Raw genomic sequence first — 21,531 nt, 5'->3', positions numbered from 1 at the left:
GGCAAGTGGCGGTTCTAGCGGCCAACTGTTCTTTGTCATAGCGGCTTGGTTTTTTTTGTAACAAATTCAGGAAAAGAGGAGTGAAAAGTAACAAATTACTACTAATTCCTGGCAAAGTTTCATCAAAAAATATGAGGTGGCCGCGCGGTCGAAATGGACACTTATTATGTAGTACATGACAAATAGAATTAAACATAGGTACATAGCAACAAACATTATTTTTATTTACCGTAAAAAAGATCTCACCACTCTAGTTTCGAAATAAATAATACCTGTTTAACCATAATAAATTCCCAAATTATTCCTGTACTGGGTAGGTAACTGGAAGAGCAACAACTTATTTATAGATACAGATAAAGAATAATTTGTGATGATCATTGTTACATATTTATCGATTACGTTAAATCCATACACATTCGTAAAAATAAAACATTTTTTATGAATTAAGTTAACTGTTATTACCTTTTGGTTATACAGTATAAAACTTAACCTTTTTTTTAAACCACAATATACTACTTTAATAGGTAAAATGGGTAAAATTAAATGAATATAAAAAAAAACGAAAGTCCACAATAAAAAAAGGTTCAATATATTTTTTACAACATAAAGTTGAAGGTACACTCCATTCTTTTAATCCCTTTCATGGTGACTGGAATGTACTAAGGAATATACATAATAAAAAATAGAAGGTTCCTTAAAGTAAAATATAAAAATAAAAATGTACATTAAATGCGATTAACATAGTATTGCAACTTTTTCCTGACACGATGGAACTACAACATATGCAAAAAAATATTAAAATAGGAAGTAATAACATTTATCACATTCATTAACAACACATAGAATAGCTACTTATTATTTCACAAAGACTTCACATTAAATATTAAATAAATATTTGTTCTGGTCATCTTACAAAGAATCTTTCTCTCGACATACAGAGAGAAGTCTTAGATTTCTACAGGATTTTGGAAGGGTGCACATGACGTTTAATTTTAAGCCTAATTTAAATTCGAAATACATCAGATGAGAGATACGCCATCAATATCATTGTATGTCAATAATATCAGTAGCCATACCTATAAATACACAAAACTTATAAAAATACTTCACAAATGTTTACAATGTTCACTGTAAATAAGTAGAGATCACCATTCCTCTGACAATAATCATTACAATTGAAAGGGCAGTTTCACTCTTACACATACAAGTAAAACGCTTTCAAACTAGCGGATTTTACGTGCGGCAGTAATCAAAATCCTGAACAATTGACAGCTGCGGGCTTGCGCCGTACATAAAATCCGCTAGGGTGAAAGCGCTGTAATTTGACCACCAGTACAACCAGACAACAGGTTCAAATATAAAATAAATATATTTCTTTGAAGACAGAGTCGTAAAAACGTATACAATGTAAGTGTAGTAAGTATTTTCTTTTATTAAATACTTAACACCATGCTCCCTTTTACCCAATCATTTTAGGCGAAATTTTGCCAATAGCCCTCACGTTTAGCGAGTTTGTGATTTGTTTGTCACTTAAGATAATAAAAAATCTTAGATCTTAAAGAACATACACTGCAATGTGACCCACAAGGTAGTTCTTGGCTTACGAGTTAGTATTTATTTTAGCGATGTTTAAAATAGTTGATGATTGATTCCAGTTTGTGTTTCACTTATAGTGAGAACATACAAAGAAAGTCAGGTGCCTATATGGTGTCGTGCACATACATACAGTTCACAAAATTGTGACTAACACATAAAAAGCCTATACCAACACCAAAAATATACAATCAACATGATTTTTAAATAATGCTACCACAAAAACAGATTTTGTAAAAAAATTGCTTTGGTTAGAAAAATAATAACAAATAAATATGTAGCCAAAAGCAGATTATTAATATTTCTGTTGTACTGAGATATAAACTCGTGACTAGGTTTTGTAACTGTTTTTTTCATCATAAAACATATCAACTTCTTCATCATTACTTAATAAGGAGTATCTTCAACAAAACTTTTGAACTTATTTTAATCTACAATGATATTAATATTCTGCTTATGAACCATTTGTACTAAAAGTACTTAGTTCTTCTGCTTGGCAGCCAAAGCAGCTCGCTCGTTGATGTCAATAGTAGAAAGGTTGATGGCTCCAACAACACCCTGTAGGACTGAAATTCCAGCCTTAACAATAGCGACTGGTGCAGAGATGATCGCAATCAGTTTGTACAGGCCAACACCCAGAACTGAAATAAGAAATTACATGTCATGCTCGATTAGCAAATAAGAGATTTCTAATAAGAATTAGTTTCCTAAATCTGTTACAGCCTTTATATTGTCCCACTGCTGGGCACAGGCCTCCTCTCACACGGAGAAGGATTCCTAAATCAATTGATGTAAAAGAAAACCTTTTTTCACTTATGAGTTTGGCTTTCTTATTAAATGAAAAACTCTTTGAATCAAGAAAGAAGCTGCCTCAACTGGAAGGACATCAAAATTGATGCTGAAGATCGAAAAAAAGGGACAGCCTTCTGTAAGCTCTGTGTCCCTGATAAGGTATAACATGATGTGATAGTCATCATCAACTACATATTTGAATCATACAAAAGACTTCTCTTTTATCAAAGTTAAATAAATTATATACTTTATCATAAAAATACTTTACCTGTAGGTCCAGAATAGAAGTACATCACATAGAGAGCTGCATAGAACGCCTCATTGCCCGCACACATGAAGAAGAGCACCAACTTGTTAGTGTAATAGATACGCATTATGGGGTTCTCAGACATATCAATGAACTTGTGGGAAGCCTTTCCTTGCAAGGTGACGGTGTGAAGGTACAACCAGTGGCACGTGATGTCAATAGCCATGGAGATTTGGAACCAGAATGTGTACTGTGGGTAGAAGGTTGCCAGGGTCATCATTAGGCAGGCGGTACCAGCTCTGTCAGTCAGCTGGTCCAGGATTGCACCAAACTTTGTACCTGGAATTAGTTAATTTTATTTTTTTACGCTGAATGGAACTAAAGAAGCTTTGTTAATTAAACTCATGTATGTTGCTAATTAGAAAACAATAGAAAATCAATTGTGTCTCCTGTATATCTGCATATCAATGTAGGTATGTCTGAGCTTAATTAAATAATTAAGAATCATTTAAATTTATTTACACAAAGTGATTATTAGGACAGCATACAAGAACGTTGGTGAGTCAGATTTGTTTGAGTCATAATGCAATTAAGATTATGCATGGATAAAAGTCTTGTCAATAAAAAAGAAGTCAATAAATGTTGGCCTAAATGTTTAGTTTGCTAAATAAAACATCAAGGTAACAGTTACATGGAGTTAAGTAATATAAATTTATCATCACTATCTACCGGCTTATTGTACTGACAGATAAAAGTAATTTAATTATATGATACCATAAAACTCACTTACTTTGGTTAAAGTATCTTGCGGCATGACCATCTATGGCGTCCAGCAAAGCGGAGGTCACGTAGCAGACGCACGCTAGTATACAGTGCGTCGGCATAAAATAGAAAGAAATAATCGCAAGGATCACTCGCCCAAAACCTTAAACAATATCAATAAACAAACTCAAAATTGGCTGCGCAAATACATTCATACAAATACATAATATAGCCTTCTACGAAAGTACGTACCGATGATGTTAGGCACGAAAAGGAAAATGTTTTCTTTAGATTCAGTCATCTTGAGGATATGAAGGAGTTATTCTCCCAATTACTCCAAAATAAAATATTAGCTCAGATGATAATCCAAAGCTATCACAAGAAAACCAGCAGAACAGACTGAATGAATGAATGTTTGATTGACATCTGACAGCGACATACATGCAAAAAATTATATAGGTTTCAGTCTTTTGAGCTGCATAAAAGCTTGCCAGCAAGTCCTCAGTAGAATTTAAATTTTATATTTATAGCTTCGAGTCTGTTTGTGCACTCAAATTTCTAAAATTGTAGAGGGCATATTGCCCTACTAATAATATAATCCTAGCAACTTGGCAAGTAATAAAATACATATAATTCTTGCACCAATTTCCATATTCCAGTTTTTTGCTTCTTCTGACTGTATCTTATCATTATATTGGCGTAGATTAGGCTTCTTAGGCTTATCAAAGAATTTGACGACAGTATGATGAATAAATGAAATTAATGAAAGCTGTAGCTAATTAGGTGAAACTTTAATATACCCATCAGTCTACCATTTGCTCAGTATCCATAATCATTCTCTCTAGTCTGTTACTGAGTTGGATATTCAAATTTTTGTCCTATTATGTACTTTATTATGATAATGATCTAGGAATAAAACATTTTCAAGGAATTTGAATGAATAAAATATATTTTACTAGCACAGCACGTTGTGTTGTGACTTTATAATTTTATAATCTGTAACAAAACTTGAAATTGACATCGCTAGAGGGCGTTCTTGTAGTCGTTAAAAATGTTGGTCGGAATCTGTTGAAAATGATGAATCCGTTTTTGCAAATTGTTAAAACTTTCATTATGTTGTAGTTAAATTACTTAACATGATTCTATTTAGTAGCTAGTAAGTGGAAAAGACATTTTGTCAAGGAAAAGAGTGATTTAGGTGTGCGAAAGTCATACGACTTGTGTCATCTGACTGCTCTTCCTTCAAGATGGCTCCTCCGCCGGAGTATGATAAGGAACCGAAAGCTCCGGATAAAAGTGCAACAAATATTTCCACTGAAGATTCGAAACTTCTACATAATTTGGTAAACGACCAGCACACAAATTCAGACCACAAACCTATAAATACGGTTGCAGCCGTTGAAGTTGAGGTAAGTCGATCTCTGCCATTTTTTGGTTTTAATTTGTGCTAAGTAGGACCATAGTTGTCATCAATAATAAATTTATATAAAGCGTTATTTGATGCTGCAAATGTTTCTGTTAAAATACTGTATTCGGTCGGAAAATAATAGTTTTAAACAGTATGTTTTGTAATAAAGTAGGTAGGTGAAAATGGCGAAGGATAACAGTTCTGTCAAAAATTATAATTAATTTACTTTATCTGGTGTACGGTAAGCATGAGTATGCAATTTAACTTAGTTTTTACACCTGAAATCATCACATCTATAGGATCTGTGAGTTTCCAAACAGTAACTTTATTGCTTGAAGAAATAAATCATTTTGAATGAAGTAATGTAAATAAGTATTCAAGGATATTTTGCAAGAAGTCAACACAATTCCTTTTATGAGCCAAAGAGCTATATTATATTGAAGGATAACTTTGACTTTTATCTACTGGCTGTAAACTGTATTCAATATCAATATAATTAGAGACTGTAATGAGATGTTAAAAGTTATCTTGATATGAATATTCTTAGTTGAATAAATTATAAATATGAAATTCAATTCATGATTTTGTATGAAACATACACAACATTGTGAAATATCATATAAATGACTTAACAAAAAACCCTGCAACAAAGCACTTCAAATTAAACAAAACTAAAGGTCAGATTTTTTTTGTGATATAAAAGATATTTGAAAATAATAATTTCTTATTTATTCAAAATAAGGGTAAGTTTCTATTACAATAATCCTAAAAAATCATTAATTATAGTAACTCTGTTCTTTTGAAACTGTATAATTTGTAGTTAATAACTTATTAACTCATACTATTGATTTATTTGTCCAAGTGACAGATAGCCCCAGTTGAAATTATTTTTTGCAATTTTGTTAGCATGTTTAATATGTTTTCAAAGTATCTTCAGATCTAATGTCAGACTGGAGCAAGGAAGTCTGATATGTGGACTCAAAATCAAATTAATCGAAGAGGATGATGCCATTTAATACTGTGAAGAGGAAACAGTTTGTTTGTAAGGCTCTAGACAGACAAACTGCATTTCAACTGCAATCCAACTGCAAATTGCAGTTCAATTGCAGTTTCAGTGCAGTTGACACAACTGCAATAGAACTGCAAATCAAAAGTGTAGTCCAACTGCAGTTGAATTGCAGTTGCTGTGCAGTAGTGTTCTGAAGTTGATTTGCAGTTCCATTGCAGTCGTGTCAACTGCATTCAAACTGCCCATGAACTGCAATTTGCAGTTGTATTGCAGTTGCAATACAGTCTGTCTGTCTAGAGCTTAAAGGCTCCAAAGCTACCAAAGCCATTAGAAAAATTATTTCCCTGTAGCCAGACTATTCCCTATTTATTTAAGTAGTTTAGTCTACATTTTGTCTGGGTACAGGAAGAAGTTCTCCCAGGACACTGGTGAATTTAGAAAACAGCTGGGTGCAACAGAGACAATTCTATTATAATAAAGTTTTTAACTGCCATGACTTTGATATTAATAACATTGATACCTAAACTTATACAACGTGATAAGTTATCATTAGAATGGTTATCACATACAAATTGTTATTGATTGGATTTTTAGGCAAAATGTTCTCATACATAAATGCAAGAAGAATTTAGTCATATTAAATCTTCCCTGGAACACAAAATTCTTTGATCATGCTTGGCGTTTTGTAGAAAAGACAATAGAAAATCAAAATCAACTTTTTCTCGCATATCAGTTAGTCTCTACACTGACTGATATGATATGAAACTAAATTGTTTTTACAATTAGTTTAGTTTTTCACAACTAGTTTTGGTCAGCTAATGACATGGATTACTTCATAAACATAGTCCACAACTTCCTCTCTATCTATTCTATTTCTTCTCTGATATTTTGCACTCTCTAGGAAGTTGTACTCTCACTCAGTAAAAATTCGAAAGATGTTCAGATGACAGCCAATAAGCAAGAATAACATGCTTTCCGAGTCACAGCGGAAGTTGTGGGTATAGATGGGTCATGTGGTTCATACCTAAAATGATGGTTGATGGAAAAACCATCGGTTTATGAACCCTTGCTACTTTGCAACTAGCAGATCTTTCTCCTATTTTTTCTGCATCTGCTGTAGTTTTGTTGATGTTCACTGTTGGATGTAAATAATTAACTATTGACCAAAATAGACACCAGTGCTTAGATCTCAACTAGTGGCAATAACCCTTTGCTAGATCTTTAAACGCATTTGGACCACATTGGCAAAGACAATACAGTTTCAATCTCAAATGACCCAAAAATACTAAAGCATTCAATGTATCAGTTTATATTGTAGACAATAATCTAGCAATGCTGTCGGTACATTTACCTGAACAATAATCGGTAATTTGAGCTGATGAATCAACTGTGTCATTTTTTGTCGACGTGCTTACTTGTCGCTACAACAGATGGTTTTCTGAAAAAGGCATTCAATATCTTATACAGTGCAGCCGTCTAATCATCTCGTCATATTTGGCATGATCAATATTAAAAATATAGTAATGCATTGTAATGTACCGGACGAAACTCCAACATAAGATAAAAAAGAAAGTATCAAACATTGTACCGAGATTTTACAGTGTAGATAATTTTATTAACGGAGAAAAACTGAGCTCGTTTTGTGAGCGCTGTGGCGGTAGGTATAGCTCACCAGGCAACAGATCGGCGACATTTCTCTAATCGCGTGCTTTTAGCTAGGTCACGTTTTCTCAACACCATCTCAGAAGAGCTGAATGCGTGGTTAGCGTTTCGATAGATTTTAAAATGCATAAAAGATATATTTATGACTTATGAGAAATATGTCGCTTGGGACGGAAGGGTCAAAATCTGTGATAGATGTCTCATGGTCTCCTTCGCCAAAATGATTTTAGCATGAAACAACGAAAACCGGAGTCGGTTGGCAAATGATTTCGAGCAGAACTGTAAAGGTAGCCAGTGTGGTACGGATCGGTAACAATAGTGGCGACAGTCGGAGCCGGTGTAGGTTTACGCGGTGCGGCCTGGCCGTGTAACGGAAGCTCGGGCACCGCATTGTTGCCCCGTCACGGCGGGCGCCGCCGCAGACGCGCATTCTCACCACAAATCTTATATCTCCTTGTATTTTGATTGTACTCGCGGTTGATAACGATAATTGTTATGCAAGATAAACGAATGACTAGGCAGATTTTTCAAGCTTAGTATTTACCATAATGAGGTCTAATTCATCACTGCTTACAACGTCCGTGTGTCTGCGATACTTAAATGATTTGCGGTTTCGCATTTCCTCTTCTTCCTCCCAAGCTCTTCTTTTATTCCTCGACAGTTAATTGTCTTTGTGCTGAAATCATGAAGCAGTGGTTAGAGGAAAGCTTAAATCATTTTATGTCGACGATGCCTATTGACCTAGATGACTCCTATCATGCTAAGGAGTAATAACACTTCTTTAGTCTGAAACGAAACTCTCACTTAAACAATATCCCGTTCAAGTTACGGTACGTTATAGATTAAATTAATTCAAGAAACCAATCAAAAAAACTTCAAGGCCTACTTATTGTAACTTTGTGGCTGTGCTACCAAGATTGTTTGTTTTGACGGCAATCGAGATGCGAACGAGTGATCATATCGACGTTTAATCTTATTTCGAAGTCTTTAGAACTGGTGGGTGTAGTGCAGTGTGCTGACTCAATAACACTAGGCCACCGATAATCGCACCTGATTCCGAGGCCTCAGTGCCCAGGATAAGTTTTGTACCCTTGACCGACTTGCGAGAGCGCCATCGTTAAAATGTAACTGTATATTCCTGTAAAAGGATTTTTATTTAATCAGTTCGTCTTGTCCACTTGGTTTTTGTTCTGGAGAGGTTGTATCTTCAGAACGTGGATAAAATAATATATCCATGTTTAACTTCGGACAGTAATATTCACCGGGTTGCCTGGTAGAATTATTAACTCAATATATCACTAGTGTCATACTTTTTTCCGCTTCATATTTTTAGTTTCCTTACGAGTGATGATTATATGCTTTTTACTATAAGGAAAGTGTAGCGCAGTACGTATGGCTATAATTTCCCGTAGCTTGCAAATATACCGGCAGAAGAATTAGGCGCACGGTAAGATTTTTCGGTCCTTCAAATATCACGCCACGTGTCACACTGGAGCACTTCCACATCCCAATTACGCTAACTTTGAGGCTCCCTCTGTGCTTGTTAAATCTGAAGATAGACATCACAGGGCAGACATTTTGGCAAAGCAATATCTTTTCCATTTCAACTACCTTTGCAGATTTTTAAAGGTTTCTTTCATATACTTCTACAATAAAGGACAGTGAAAAGGCCCTAAAGGCTTTGTATGAAATTACAAGTTTCATTAGCAAGTATTGGCCAACTGCCTCGACCACACATTCTAGATTAACACGTGTCCTATTTTGTGGGCTTAGTCGCGGTTTACTTTGCGGGTTTCGGTAACTTTTCCTAAGGTATTACTGTCTTATGGACCTTTTCTGTTTTGAATAAAGATATTCATGAACGATATTAAAACAAGTTTTTTTTGTTATGAATAAATATTTGAGAAAACAACCACGTTCCAATGTAGGCTCGTTACGTAAATAATTTTGATATTTAATAGCCTTTTATGCATGACCTTTTGCGTATTCCCACGATTTTTATTAAAATTAAAGCCAAAGTCGTTGGATAACTTATTTTGAAAGGTTTACTTTGTTCAGAATTGAGATGAACGTCGGAAGGGATGTGGGGTTACGTGTCTACATAGATTTAGAATGAGTATGTAAGAGGAAGTCTGAAAGTGGCGCCGGTGACTGAGAACTTGTGTTGAAATCGTTTGTCATGGTATGGGCATGCCATGCGGAGGAGTGTAGAAAATATGCAGCGAATTGGAAATGATTTATTTCAAGCATAGGTACGTGGAAGAAAAGTCCAAAGATACAATATTTTTGGGCTAAGGCAAAACCAACATCTTCACAATGTAATGCATGCATACAGCACGTTTTCTGGTGAGCTCGTATCTGTAATTAAATGTAAGGAAGATATGTACATGGAAAAATAAGTTCCTATTTCCTGCAGGACCTTTCATAACGCTAGTCTAAGACGTATTTTTGTATCTATGCTGTACTTACTGAAATCGGAAAATGTTTGGCACTGATCCAATACTGCAGGTTAGCTTTTGTATGCTCCATTTTTTCCAGCCGCGGCAACTTAACGCTATTTTGCTAATGAGTCACGAGACACGTTTGTATTCATAATTGCGGTCAGACAATACACTATGCGTACTTATGTTACTTTATTTTAATTAAAATTTCACCTAATTTAGTTTTGATTAACACAGACAGCTTTTTTTTTAGTTTTTCTTGAATTTCTTACGATTATAGCACGTAATTCTACCTTCCTTTGAGCATCTGTGTCTCAGGAATTGGTATTAATTCAATCTCATTGTCCTGCATTTACGAAAGCTTTTCTTGAAGAACTTAAAGTTACCTATCTACTCCTAACCAAGCAAATCTAGCGCAACAAGTGATTTGTGACGGCGAATAAAAAGTATATCGCCAAAGTTACGAGGGACGAATATCGTTAGTACGAGGGACAAGGGCGCGCCATCGATCTTCCATCGGCCGGTCCTGGCCCGACCATGACCTCTCCGGGAAGCCCCGTGTAGCTGCCTGTGGGACGCACAGATTTCATGACGTCAACGCTTTCCTCATCCCCCTGCGATAGACATTTGTTTGTTTATAAAATTGCAGGTTATTGCCAATCGATTGGTGTAATGTCACCTACATTTACTGAGACTGAGCGTTTACCTCGTCTATTTATTTCGGTATCTACGATTAAAAATGTAATCAGTAACTGTTTTACCTATAAGTTTGACCAAAGTCTTATCGACCGATTTGTATGTAGGTCTTGTCTGCTTCCTAGAACTTTCTTAGACATAGCTTTTTATCTCCTTCGCAAATTCTTGATTAATTGATACGTATTTTCGGATTTCTTGTTCAAAAACTTGTTATCTACACTTCGCAACAGATACTTTAATATGCGTAAAGTGTAGCAGATTATCAAAATGGATTGTTTGTTAACCTACCCTCAACTACAAATACATTGAAATCGCTCATCATTAATGATTCAGCTGAGCCTCGGATGCCGGTAACAATGTAATACGCCAAGACCAGACAGTGTGTCTCGTAATGTTGACAGAATTTTGGCAATTTTCCATAATATATCAGTGTAATTTTCTGGGCCAATATTATTCATATGGATAGATGCTCAATAAAATTGGGGTATTCAGCTAATGTGCTCAAATTACAAAAAGTTACACCTTTTTATGACACTCATTAAGTATTTGACGTAGGTTGGTCTGTTCCGAGTTGCGGTGAAAATGGAATCGCTCAGTTGTATCATTTGGAGTTTCATTAATACTGATGTGATGTAAAACCACGAAACCAGCTCGCCATTAAGTTAATTAGTGTTTAGAAATACGGCGGCCCCGTGACTTGTAAGTGGCGTGACTATCGTGTCTGGCTGATGTACCGATGTGAATAATAAATCGCCAACGCTTGAGCCTTCATTTTAGTGCATTCAGCATCACACTGACAATTCACATGAATAATATATTATTTTTACCCTCGTATCATTGCTGCATCAAATAATTTCAACGTGATTTTTTGTTTTTAGATGTTATAGCACAGTACACGTGTCATAGGAAATTATTTATATTGCACTTCTGAGAAGCTTCTTTTATCTTTAGTTCTAAATACTTTTTGAAAATCTTTTTTATGGTCATATTTTGATCAATAAGTATGCAAAACATAATTAAGAGATGTGTAAAAATCAATATCGCTTCTAAAAACGAAAACCGGTCTTCAATCAGCTTGTAATTATGTTTTTTTTTTTTCATTAAAGTGATTTATTATTGACGACACCATAATTTCTTTCACGTTTCCATTGTCATGTCTTGAAATATTTATGAGAAGAGATGTTTTATTTGTTCACAGAATAACAAACATGTAGAGACTTTGGACGATGGGCAATTACGAGCGTTGTTGGACGAGGCTATCACATACAAATGTCCTAAAGACCGAGAGGGTAAAAGCAGTCTATTTAAGGTTAGTGCTAAAAATACTTTGTACACCACAGTGTGCTTGCTTACTTGCAGGTCTCATAAATTGTAGTGTAAGTTGCGTTAACTAAAACATGGAAACGTTGTGTTTCTACTAACTAAGGATACTGCTACGGATTGGTCAGCATGACGGACTTTCCGCCATTGTAATCAGTGACTGTGAATGAAAAAGCGAGGCTAGAGACACCTGTTTAAGAGATTGAATAGCTATATATTTTTGACAACCAAACTTTACGTAGGATGTCGATAGTGGGATTGAAACTAATCCATCAGTTAAGATAGAGGGTTAATCAAATATACTCTATAAGATTTGGCTACTAATGACAGCGGAACATTCTAAACGTGAGAACAACTTTTTGTAGCCTTTTGAGCTGTCAAATTGCTGCCTTCAGAGGGGCAAAGTTAAACTACTATAAGAATGTTCTGGCATATAGCAGAATCAGAAAACGGAACTTACTTTGTCATCTTATTAATATATGGGACAATTCAAGAAACAAAGCATCCTTGTGAGACTATATTTGTCGTGAACTGTATTAACAAAGACATTTTATGTGTCAGGAATTGCTGGAAGAAGTGGAACAGGACGAGCAAGCGTGCGAGGCGGCGGCGCGGACGCTCAGCGGGTGCAGGGGCGCTCGGCGCGGGGGCCGCGGGCGGCGCGCGCTGCCCCACTCCAACTCGCTGCAGGACCTGGTGGCAGCCCTGGCCGCCGAGCCCGCGCCGCGCCGCCATCATGTGCGCCACCACCCGCCCGCGCCCGCGCCGAGCAACGTGTCCGCGCGAGCCATACACGGCGGCAGTCTGCCTTCCGGCGTTGATACCTGTGAGTATTACTACCGATTTATATAGGATTGTATAGGTAAGTTAGCCCGATGTCTCTTCTATGAATGCGCCTACGCTTGAGCATATCTGTCCTGCGCAACCGCCTGTTGTTGAGCAGTTGTAGTCGAAAATCTGCCTACATAACATTTTCATTTTACTGACAACGGCATTTTCATTAAACGATGCCGTTAGCTAAAGCTCTAACTAGATTTTTCTAACGAAGAGTACTCTTTAATAGGTTTCAAAAGAAACATCATAATTTGTAATACCCACGCACCGCTAGGAGGGACACGTGCTCGCAAGTCATATTGGTGACTTGCCTAGCTTTTGAATCATCTATGACTCTTCAATTTCTGATTTCCTGTTTTCTACGAACATGATCTACTCATACATTATGTATGTATTGTACTTTCTATGGGCCCTCGTTGCCTGATGTAAACAAATAAATAAAAAATAAAAAAAATATTATTGGGCTTTGCTAGGATGAGACATTCATTCATTCATTCATTTGATATTGGTTCAGAGTAGTAAGTAAATACATATTCGAAGAACATTGAAGAAAGCCTTTTCCCAACTAACCGGATCTAACCGGATGCGGCTGAGTATCACGGTTTTACAAGGAGCGACTGCCTATCTGACCTCAACCCAGTAACAAAGGTAAATGCTATAATGTAGCTGTAATCCGGGTACGAGGTACCTATAATTCAAATGTTCCATATTGTATTTGTAGCGTCGTTGCTGAGCGAGGAGCCGGCTCGCGGCGCGGGCTACCTGGCCACGGTGCGCTGCGTCAACCCGCCGCCGCTCGCCGAGCGCCGCGTGTCCGCCAGCGATGCCAACACACCTGCTGAAATGGAGCTACTCAATAGGTAAGAACAACTGGTCCTCTTTGACGGCCATTTTGACAAAATATCGCCTTGTCATACGGTGCAGTTGCCAGTGTCAGTGGCAGGGGTACTAATGGGTCCCTATTTCTTGAGTTTAACAGTCCTTTCACGATTTTTCTGAAGACTATATAGGTAGGCGGTTAAATCTTAGAGAATTGAATGTGGTACCTCAGCAAAAAAAAGGAATTATGCAATAAATAAAATACATACCATTTCTCAGATAATATTCTTTTGTGAATCGATAACGTAGTGCTTCCATGACCTGCCACATGCGCTTGTCCACAGAAGAAGTAAGCCGATGTTCCCGATGACGTACACTGCGCGCGCGACGCTGGAGATCGGCAGCGGCAGCGTGTGCTCGGGCCGCGCGGTCACCACCACCACCGCGTCCAACCAGGTGCGTACCCCGCCGTCCCACAGGCCAGGCCCTCAAGCCATGCTCCTGAACGCCTTGCGCCCCAGACCCAGCGGTGGTGGCCAGTCTGATGACTCACTCCCGACTAATGCTACAACTAAACCGCGCGGCCCGAAACAACTCACGCTAAATAACAAACAGGACACCCAAAACAACAAATCAAGCCAAGTCACCAAAGGCTTGACAAAAGAGAAAAAGGAGGAAAATCCGAAAGATAATTCACAGCTGTGGGCTTATAATGTCGACAATTGGTATAAGACCTTACCGACTAACACCGAACCTCTGTTTAATCCGAAATTATTCGACAAACATAAACAGAAAACTTACCCTAAAACAGTGGATGTCCCAACTAAATCTAAAACAATTGAGACTGACGTGGAAAGCAATTTTGTGTCACCTATGAATACAACTTTAACTGAACATGATAGAGTTGGACAATATACACCAATAAAAAATGCTAATGATGAGTATTATGAAGGGAGGGTTGAAGAAACCTTCGTACATGACTATAACGAATGTGATATTAGATTAAGAAGAGAATATAGACAAAAAGTAGGTGATAGGTTAGTAAAACCGTCTCTGTCAGACATTAATCCAAAGAACGTGAGGAGTATGACCATAGGTCGACCCCTACCGAATAATCCATACGCTTCTTTTAAAGAAGCTAATCTTGATGATAATCCTGTTAAAGTTAATAAAGAGAAGAATACTGCTAACATATCTACGACTCAAATTGATGGTGGATTCAATTCTAACACAAATGATGTCGATAGTAACATAAATATTACAACAGACGATGTGGCTCCGTCAACTTCCAAGCAATTATTAGATATCTCTAAGGAAGGCTGTGATTCATCTGGTGAAGAAGAAGATATTACATGGCTCACAAAACCAGTAACATCTGAAAATGAAAAGAGTACAGACTATGAAGTCGAAATGCAAGATGTCTCATCTAGTTCACAACGTTGTCTTAAACTAGACGAGTTGATTGAGTTCTTTCCTGAATATGTCGCAAAACATCAAAAGCTATTGGAATCCATGGGAAGTAATAGAGACGATAACTTTAATGTCACAACCCGTGAACATAAAGAAGAAACTACCCAATCTGTTGATGTGACAGAAAGTCTTACAGGTAATTTAAGTTCTGATATAGAACTATCTACAGTAGAGAAGTGTTCAGAACAATGTAGTGAAGAAGATAATAAAATAGAGGTTCACATAACTATACCAGGAGAAGAAGCTACCACGAAGAATGATCGTATTATTCTAGCTCAGCTTCCTAACAATGCTTATATTTTTTTAACATTACCTAAGCCTTTAGTTTCACCACTTAATACAAATGTTAACACTCCCGTCCAGTTGTTCGAAATTGAAAATAGTAATGATGTTAATAATTCTGTGTCCACAAGTAACAATAAACCGAAAGTTGTAAAGAAGAAAAAACAAAAGACGTCCCCAGAACACCCCGTCAGCACTGACACGAAGAAAACTGCACTCGATAAAAATGTCCTTAAAGTACTATTGTTCGAAAGTCTTTTTAAAAACAATGTTAGTGAGAATTTGTCGCACACTGCGGGGGTGTCAGCTATCGCCGACAAAGAGGTAGGACTCCCACTGCAGTTAACATTCTCTCCAAACTTAATGGCGGTTCGCAACTAACGTCCGAGGACAAGTGGCTCTTACTCCTTCCGTCCACTGGCCGCCCACTGGTATCTAAAAATGGTTTCTGCTAAGACTGTTGGGATGTTGCGAGCCGCCATTAGTTTGGCATGAACTATACAAATATTTAGCAGAGCTCTGATTCGCTTAGGTCCCACTAATGCGTATTTGTTTCTGCAGGTCGATTCCGCTATATCGTTTAGTTGCATCACAACACCGGAGGTTGTGTCCAGTTGCAACACGACATCGTCTACGGCGCAGTCGGCGGTCGCCGTCGATCCTAAGGTGACATTACATAGTCCCGATCGGTGTTCAGTTCGCTTTACTTGTTTTCAATGCACCATTTCTAGGCTTGTTGAACATTTATTTGCTAATTAATGTTTTGATTTCTAATCATTTCATCCCTTCACAGCATTAATTTATTAATTTCTGATCCATGCCTGTAACTTGTCGTGTAGTTTTTAGTTTTTAATGGAACAATGGACCATATTTTTGTATTATAATTAAATAATAAGCGACAGGTCGCCGGGCAATCACGGTGTGACAAACGTGCGGGCCATGGGACGACCCCGCAAACCCGCATGTTACTAGCGCCATCTTAGTCCTGCATGAGTCTGCAATTCTGCATTATGCTATAGATATAGAGTTCATTAAAATTTTGTTGTTCTAAATATCAACGCTAGCTTACGTCATGTGTTTAAAAAAAGTCAAATGATAAAAGAAAAGAGAATAAATACTGGCAAGGCAATACAGGAATGAAAACTAGTAATAGTAAGAGTTTGTTTCATTTATTTTTATAACTGAATCCGATACCGGTGGATTTTACGAATAATTTGTTGCATGATGAAAAGTAATTTTTGATGCATGATGCCACATCGTTAAAAATTGTCATGTCGACCTGCTAAGTAATAGTTTAATACGTTAATACGGCACTGGCCCAGATGCTTAGTAAAAAATATTTTATTATTGCCTGGAAGTAATACACTGTGCACTTTTTGATCTACCCTACCACTATCGAATCTCTCTATGGCTTTAAGGTTGGCTGTAAGAGAACCCAATTCTGGGTTAAGCTCGCCGTTGTACATACACTGTCTTGATTCTTTATATATATTTGTTGTTAAGTTAGCAATAAAGAATAAATTAATAAACAAATAATAGCTAGTCCAATAGACATAGTATTTCCATATCTATCATCACTCTATTTCTAAAGTCCTTTTTTCTTCTGTGCCTATGTAGTAGGGTATGGTAGGGTATATTAACATGACTTGGTTTTAGAAATATTGACTTACATAATTTGCATTTTGTTCATGAAGCAGCCTTGGTAAGCGACTCCATCTATCTATATACTTATAATTCACCTAAGTGTAATGCATTGTACTGTTTTGTGTTCGTTGTGGTAGTTATAATAATGTATGTCCGTGTGCAGCCCCGCAGCGTCATCTCGAGCAGTTTCAACGGGCTGCCGCTGTCGCGACCCAGCTACGGCTCCACCGGCAACTCCGCTACAGACGACTACAAGGTTTTATTCACATACGTACAGAACATTGTTATCTAGCTTTAATTGATATACATGTTAACATACTTGAATAAAATAATATTCTAAACTTTATTGTTCCAGAAGTCTCTAGATGAAAACGGCAACTCAGTACAAGGATTCAGTTCACCTCTTTCGGGATCTAGTCAACACAAAAAACCTCGGAGGAAAAAGTCTTCAAAGAACGAGACAGTTATCGACTGCCAACAGATCGACGGCTACCAAGGAGACAAGGACGTCAACGAGCTGCTTCGGTTCATCGAATCGAACGCGGACAACGGACGCGGCGCCAAGCTCGGCCGCGTCAAGCACAAGGACGACTCGGACGACAAGAGCGGCAAGAAGCGATCCACCGAGCGCCGCAAGGACAAGGAGAACAAGCTCAAGCGAGCCTCCTCGCTCGAGGAGCTGTCCCGCACCAACATCGACGACCTCACCGACGCCGCGCCCGACTGCGCCGAGCGCCGCGAGCCCGCCAAGCCCGAGCGCCGCTCCTGGGGCGACGACGCGCTCTACGACCCCGACGCCGTCGCCGAGACCGACTTCCAGACCGTCACCAAGAAGCGCAAGCCGCGGCGCCGCGCCGACGAGCCGCCGCGCCGCGCCCGCGCGCCCTCCCCGCGCCCGCGCCGCGAGTCCGCGCCGCCCTCCGACCGCAGCAACGACTCCAACGACGACATGGACTCCGTGCACTCGCTGCCCGCCGCGCCGCCCGCGCCGCCCGCCGCCGCGCCGCCCGCGCCCGTCGCCTCCTACGCCGACATCGCGCGCACGCGCCACAACATCCCCGACCTCATCTCTCTGTCCTGCAACGCCGAGGCCGAGCCCGGCGCCGCCTCGCCGCCGACGACGGCTACCCGCGCTGGCCGCGCGCCGCCGCGACGCCAAGCCGCCGCCGCCGCGCAGGAGCGGCCGCCCGCTCCGCCCGCCCGCCCGACTGCCCCGCGCCCGACGTGGTGGCCGACCGCCGCCCGCCCGTCATCCTGCTGGACGAGGCGGTGCGGCCGCGCGACATGGACGGCGTCACGTTCGGCTTCGACGTGAACGAGCAGCTGCTGAGCGGCGCGGCGCGGCGGCCGCGCTGCGACCTGGTGCGCGACGCGGCCGAGGCGGGCGTGGCCGTGCGCGCCGGCTGCCTGGCGCTGCGCTACGTGCCGCCCGCGCCGCCGCCCGACGCCGCGCCGCTGCTGCAGCTCGTGGACTACGTGGGCGCGGGTGAGTGTCGCCGGCCCCGCCTCGCTGTGCGCGCGGCTGCGTACTGACCTCTCTGTTGTGTTTCAGCCTGGGAGGACGTGGTGCGCTGCGGCGGCGGCAAGGTGCGCTACTTCAGCGAGTAGCGGCGCGCGCAGCCCCGCGCCGCCCGCCCGCGCCCGCCGGCCCGGCCCGGGCCCGGCGACGCCTCGCCCGCGCTCGACTCTCGCGGGTGTACCACCTACGTCTAACTATTGCTTACTTTAGAAAACAAAAAAAATAAAAAACAAAAAATAAACAGATAAGATATTGAATCTTCCGCGGTGCCCTCGAGACATGTGTGTGACGATGCTAGTGTGTTATTGCATCGTTGACGGCCGAGCGTGGTGACAGTGTGACGTGACGGACTCGACAGAGTGATGACGTCGGGTGTGAAGTGCGGCTGGCGATCGCACGGTGATGCGTCGGTGCAACTGATCGGTATCTCGTTTACTATCAAATATATGTGAAGTGATTACACTACTTAACCAGTGTCATCGCTGTGATTGAAATAAATTTAATTTCGCTTGAAAATATAAAATGTGGCAATAAGCATTTAACGGTTCAATTTTCACTTTAAAAATCTTTATTTGTTAAAATTAATTTAGAGGACTACGTAATTTAAGTTTGTGGTCTGGCGCGTGGACGATTCGGGATGAATGCAGTCGTGAACGTTACGAAATCATTGTATGCGTGAAGCTCACTATCGCTATAACATTTAAGGATATTTCACTAAACAATGCGTGATTATGATATTTGCATTTGCTGTAATTTAACATGTTGTTCTGCTTAACCTTGTAAAAATTATTAGCGTGTATGTACGGGCCGGGATGAGCATCAGCCTCCCGGCCGTACAGCGCCGGCCGCTCGCCGAGCGGTGTGTGACAGCGCGTCACGTCGCAACGCGCCAGACGAACATTACTCTTTTTTGGTTCCAGTTAAAGAGGCATGTATTATTTTGTTTCTGTTGATTTTTATTATGCTTTTGTTATGCTGTAATCACAAATATTTGGTAGATTTTTCTAACTAGCCACTCAAGTCTATTTTGTTATATATTTTTAAGTTTTACCATTAGATACTACCTACTGTAAATAAAATGAAGATCTTATAAGGAGTAACTGGCCATACTATTATGGGGCGGCGCGACTACACTTGCTCATGATCCTTTGACGATAAGATTTTATATCGAGCTCGTCAACTTCCACAAGTTTATTTTGAGATCATAATTATAATGTAAGTAATGTTATGCGATGTCACCACTGGCTGTGTGATTTATATTATTTTGTTATGAGTTGGAATGTACATTATTTTGTAAATAAATTTTTGATTTGGAGTCGTTAGTAAGGTCATGAACAAGTGGATAGTGCCGATATTTGAAATTAACATCTAAATAATGTATACATGAGGGATTGTGTTATGTGCATGCGATGAAACAGCACCGAGCGCGGCGTCAGCGTCGCCGAGAGTGTTCTTTGTTCATTTATTGTAATACAGCCTTATGTATTATAACGAATGAAAGTTTGACCAAACATTTATATAGTCATTAGGAAGTCATTTAAAATTCATCGTAGTCTTGATGATTAAATACAGCCACAACTATTGTCCTAAGTTAGTAAACTGTATTCTTAAATCCATTTCAAATAATGAGTGTTACTTTGGGTATGTGAACATCTTAAAAAAAAAACAAATGGCTATTGTATGAATCGTGTGATGAGTGACGTCAATAGATGAAAATCATGGTTTATTTAAAATCTCCAAACTGCAAGTGGGAATTATAATTATGATGTATAATAGGCAAGTTAACGACAAGCCGCATTTAAGTAACAAATGTTTTGTGTGATTGTTTCCATTTGTCTTTTCCATATTACCATGCATTCATGCTTGCATTATGTCTCGCTAAATATAAAATTCAAACGTCATTCTATTTGTCTATGATTTTTGAATAAGGCAAAGGTAAGGTGTTCTAATGATGTTTTGCTCCTATTGTATTTAGTATGTTGGTAAGCAAGCAGGCTGTTAATTCTATTTTTTGTTGTGAACCACAACATTTATTTTGTATAAAACTAGTCGAGTTCAAAAATAAATTATTCGTACGAAATTTTCGCGATTTGTTTTTCATCCAAAGTAAATATAACAATGAGCATTTCTAATTTTACTGAGATTTAAAATTAGTCTTGTATTGGCTTTTTACTTGTATCAGTTTATCATCATTATATTTCATCAGGGTCCTTGGCTTACAATCAGCTATTGTGTAAGGAATTATTAATTTTCGTCAAGAACTTCTGTTAAATGAATCATTGAAATGATACCCTATTTGGTCAACTAAACAGTTATCTCGATAGAAAAAAAATATTACTCTAAATGAACAAATCCTACCATAAAATATTTTCAAAATAAAATATTACCAACTAAAATAAATAAATTTAGTAAAATTTTGTTATGTGAATTACATCAGGTTATTTTGCAAAACGCAACTTATTATTTGGTCACAAAAAGATACATAGATGTTAATTGTTTGGTTAATAAAACCAAGGAAATGTTATGTAGATTTCTGTATTCAGCAGCCACTTCCTGCAAAACATCGACCGAATAGTGCATGCTTCCTTGTAAGTAATACAAAGGAGAATACCTATCTCGTGCTAAACTAGAACTCTATGGGCGCTTTCAATTTATGCGTTTCTTGAAGGCCAGTTGCGGTACGGGACGGCTGCGGACAGTGCGGTCGGTCCTGTTGTCGAGCGTTCGTCGTACAGACGCTGTACGTCTTACGCACCACTTCGGTACAGCAGCAGGCCGTCAAGAAACGCATAATTGAAAGCGCCCTATGACTGCCATGAAACGTGTGCGTTCGCGCAGCGGAATGTTGTTGAATTTAAAGATTTTAATTATGCAGATAATTAGTGTAAGACGTCCTATAATTGTGTATGGTAAATAAAAATTTGTGTATGCAGCCATTGTGGAGAAATTCACCAAAAACAGATTCCGCTGGGCGAACGTTGGCGAACGTTGTCCTGGCGGAACTTTTTTTAATCCATAGACTTTAGAAGAAAA

At 39.1% G+C, this 21,531-nt stretch overlaps 2 protein-coding genes across 2 annotated transcripts; one reads left to right on the top strand and one right to left on the bottom strand.

The window, feature by feature from the left end:
* Positions 1-1,412: 1,412 nt before the first annotated feature.
* LOC110370776 (CDP-diacylglycerol--inositol 3-phosphatidyltransferase) lies at positions 1,413-3,840 on the bottom strand. The gene is made up of 4 exons (XM_021326734.3): positions 3,647-3,840; positions 3,423-3,557; positions 2,654-2,971; positions 1,413-2,234 (listed from the first exon to the last, which is right to left on the bottom strand). Exons 1-4 carry the CDS (start codon positions 3,693-3,695, stop codon positions 2,074-2,076), a joined length of 663 nt encoding a protein of 220 aa, XP_021182409.1. The 5' UTR covers positions 3,696-3,840; the 3' UTR covers positions 1,413-2,073.
* A 567-nt stretch (positions 3,841-4,407) lies between these two features.
* Positions 4,408-21,045, top strand: LOC110370848 (uncharacterized). Its single transcript, XM_064040671.1, is given in 10 exon segments — positions 4,408-4,803; positions 11,809-11,919; positions 12,492-12,756; positions 13,486-13,624; positions 13,928-14,039; positions 15,897-16,001; positions 17,143-17,235; positions 17,335-18,102; positions 18,105-18,465; positions 18,532-21,045. Coding segments are annotated over 10 exon segments (2,172 nt in total). The 5' UTR covers positions 4,408-4,641; the 3' UTR covers positions 18,588-21,045.
* The last annotated feature ends 486 nt before the right edge of the window (positions 21,046-21,531 follow it).

This window comes from Helicoverpa armigera, chromosome 22, assembly GCF_030705265.1.
Source record: "Helicoverpa armigera isolate CAAS_96S chromosome 22, ASM3070526v1, whole genome shotgun sequence".
Taxonomy (NCBI): domain Eukaryota; kingdom Metazoa; phylum Arthropoda; class Insecta; order Lepidoptera; family Noctuidae; genus Helicoverpa; species Helicoverpa armigera.
This window is presented reverse-complemented; position numbering and strand designations above follow the sequence as displayed.

Excerpts from the sequence above, each read along its gene's own strand:
- LOC110370776 (XM_021326734.3), bottom strand. The coding sequence starts at position 3,695 with ATGACTGAATCTAAAGAAAACATTTTCCTTTTCGTGCCTAACATCATC. Across the intron at positions 2,972-3,422 it reads CGCAAGATACTTTAACCAAA|GTACAAAGTTTGGTGCAATC; the intron begins GTAAGTGAGTTT and ends AACTAATTCCAG. Across the intron at positions 2,235-2,653 it reads CTTCTATTCTGGACCTACAG|TTCTGGGTGTTGGCCTGTAC; the intron begins GTAAAGTATTTT and ends TTCTTATTTCAG.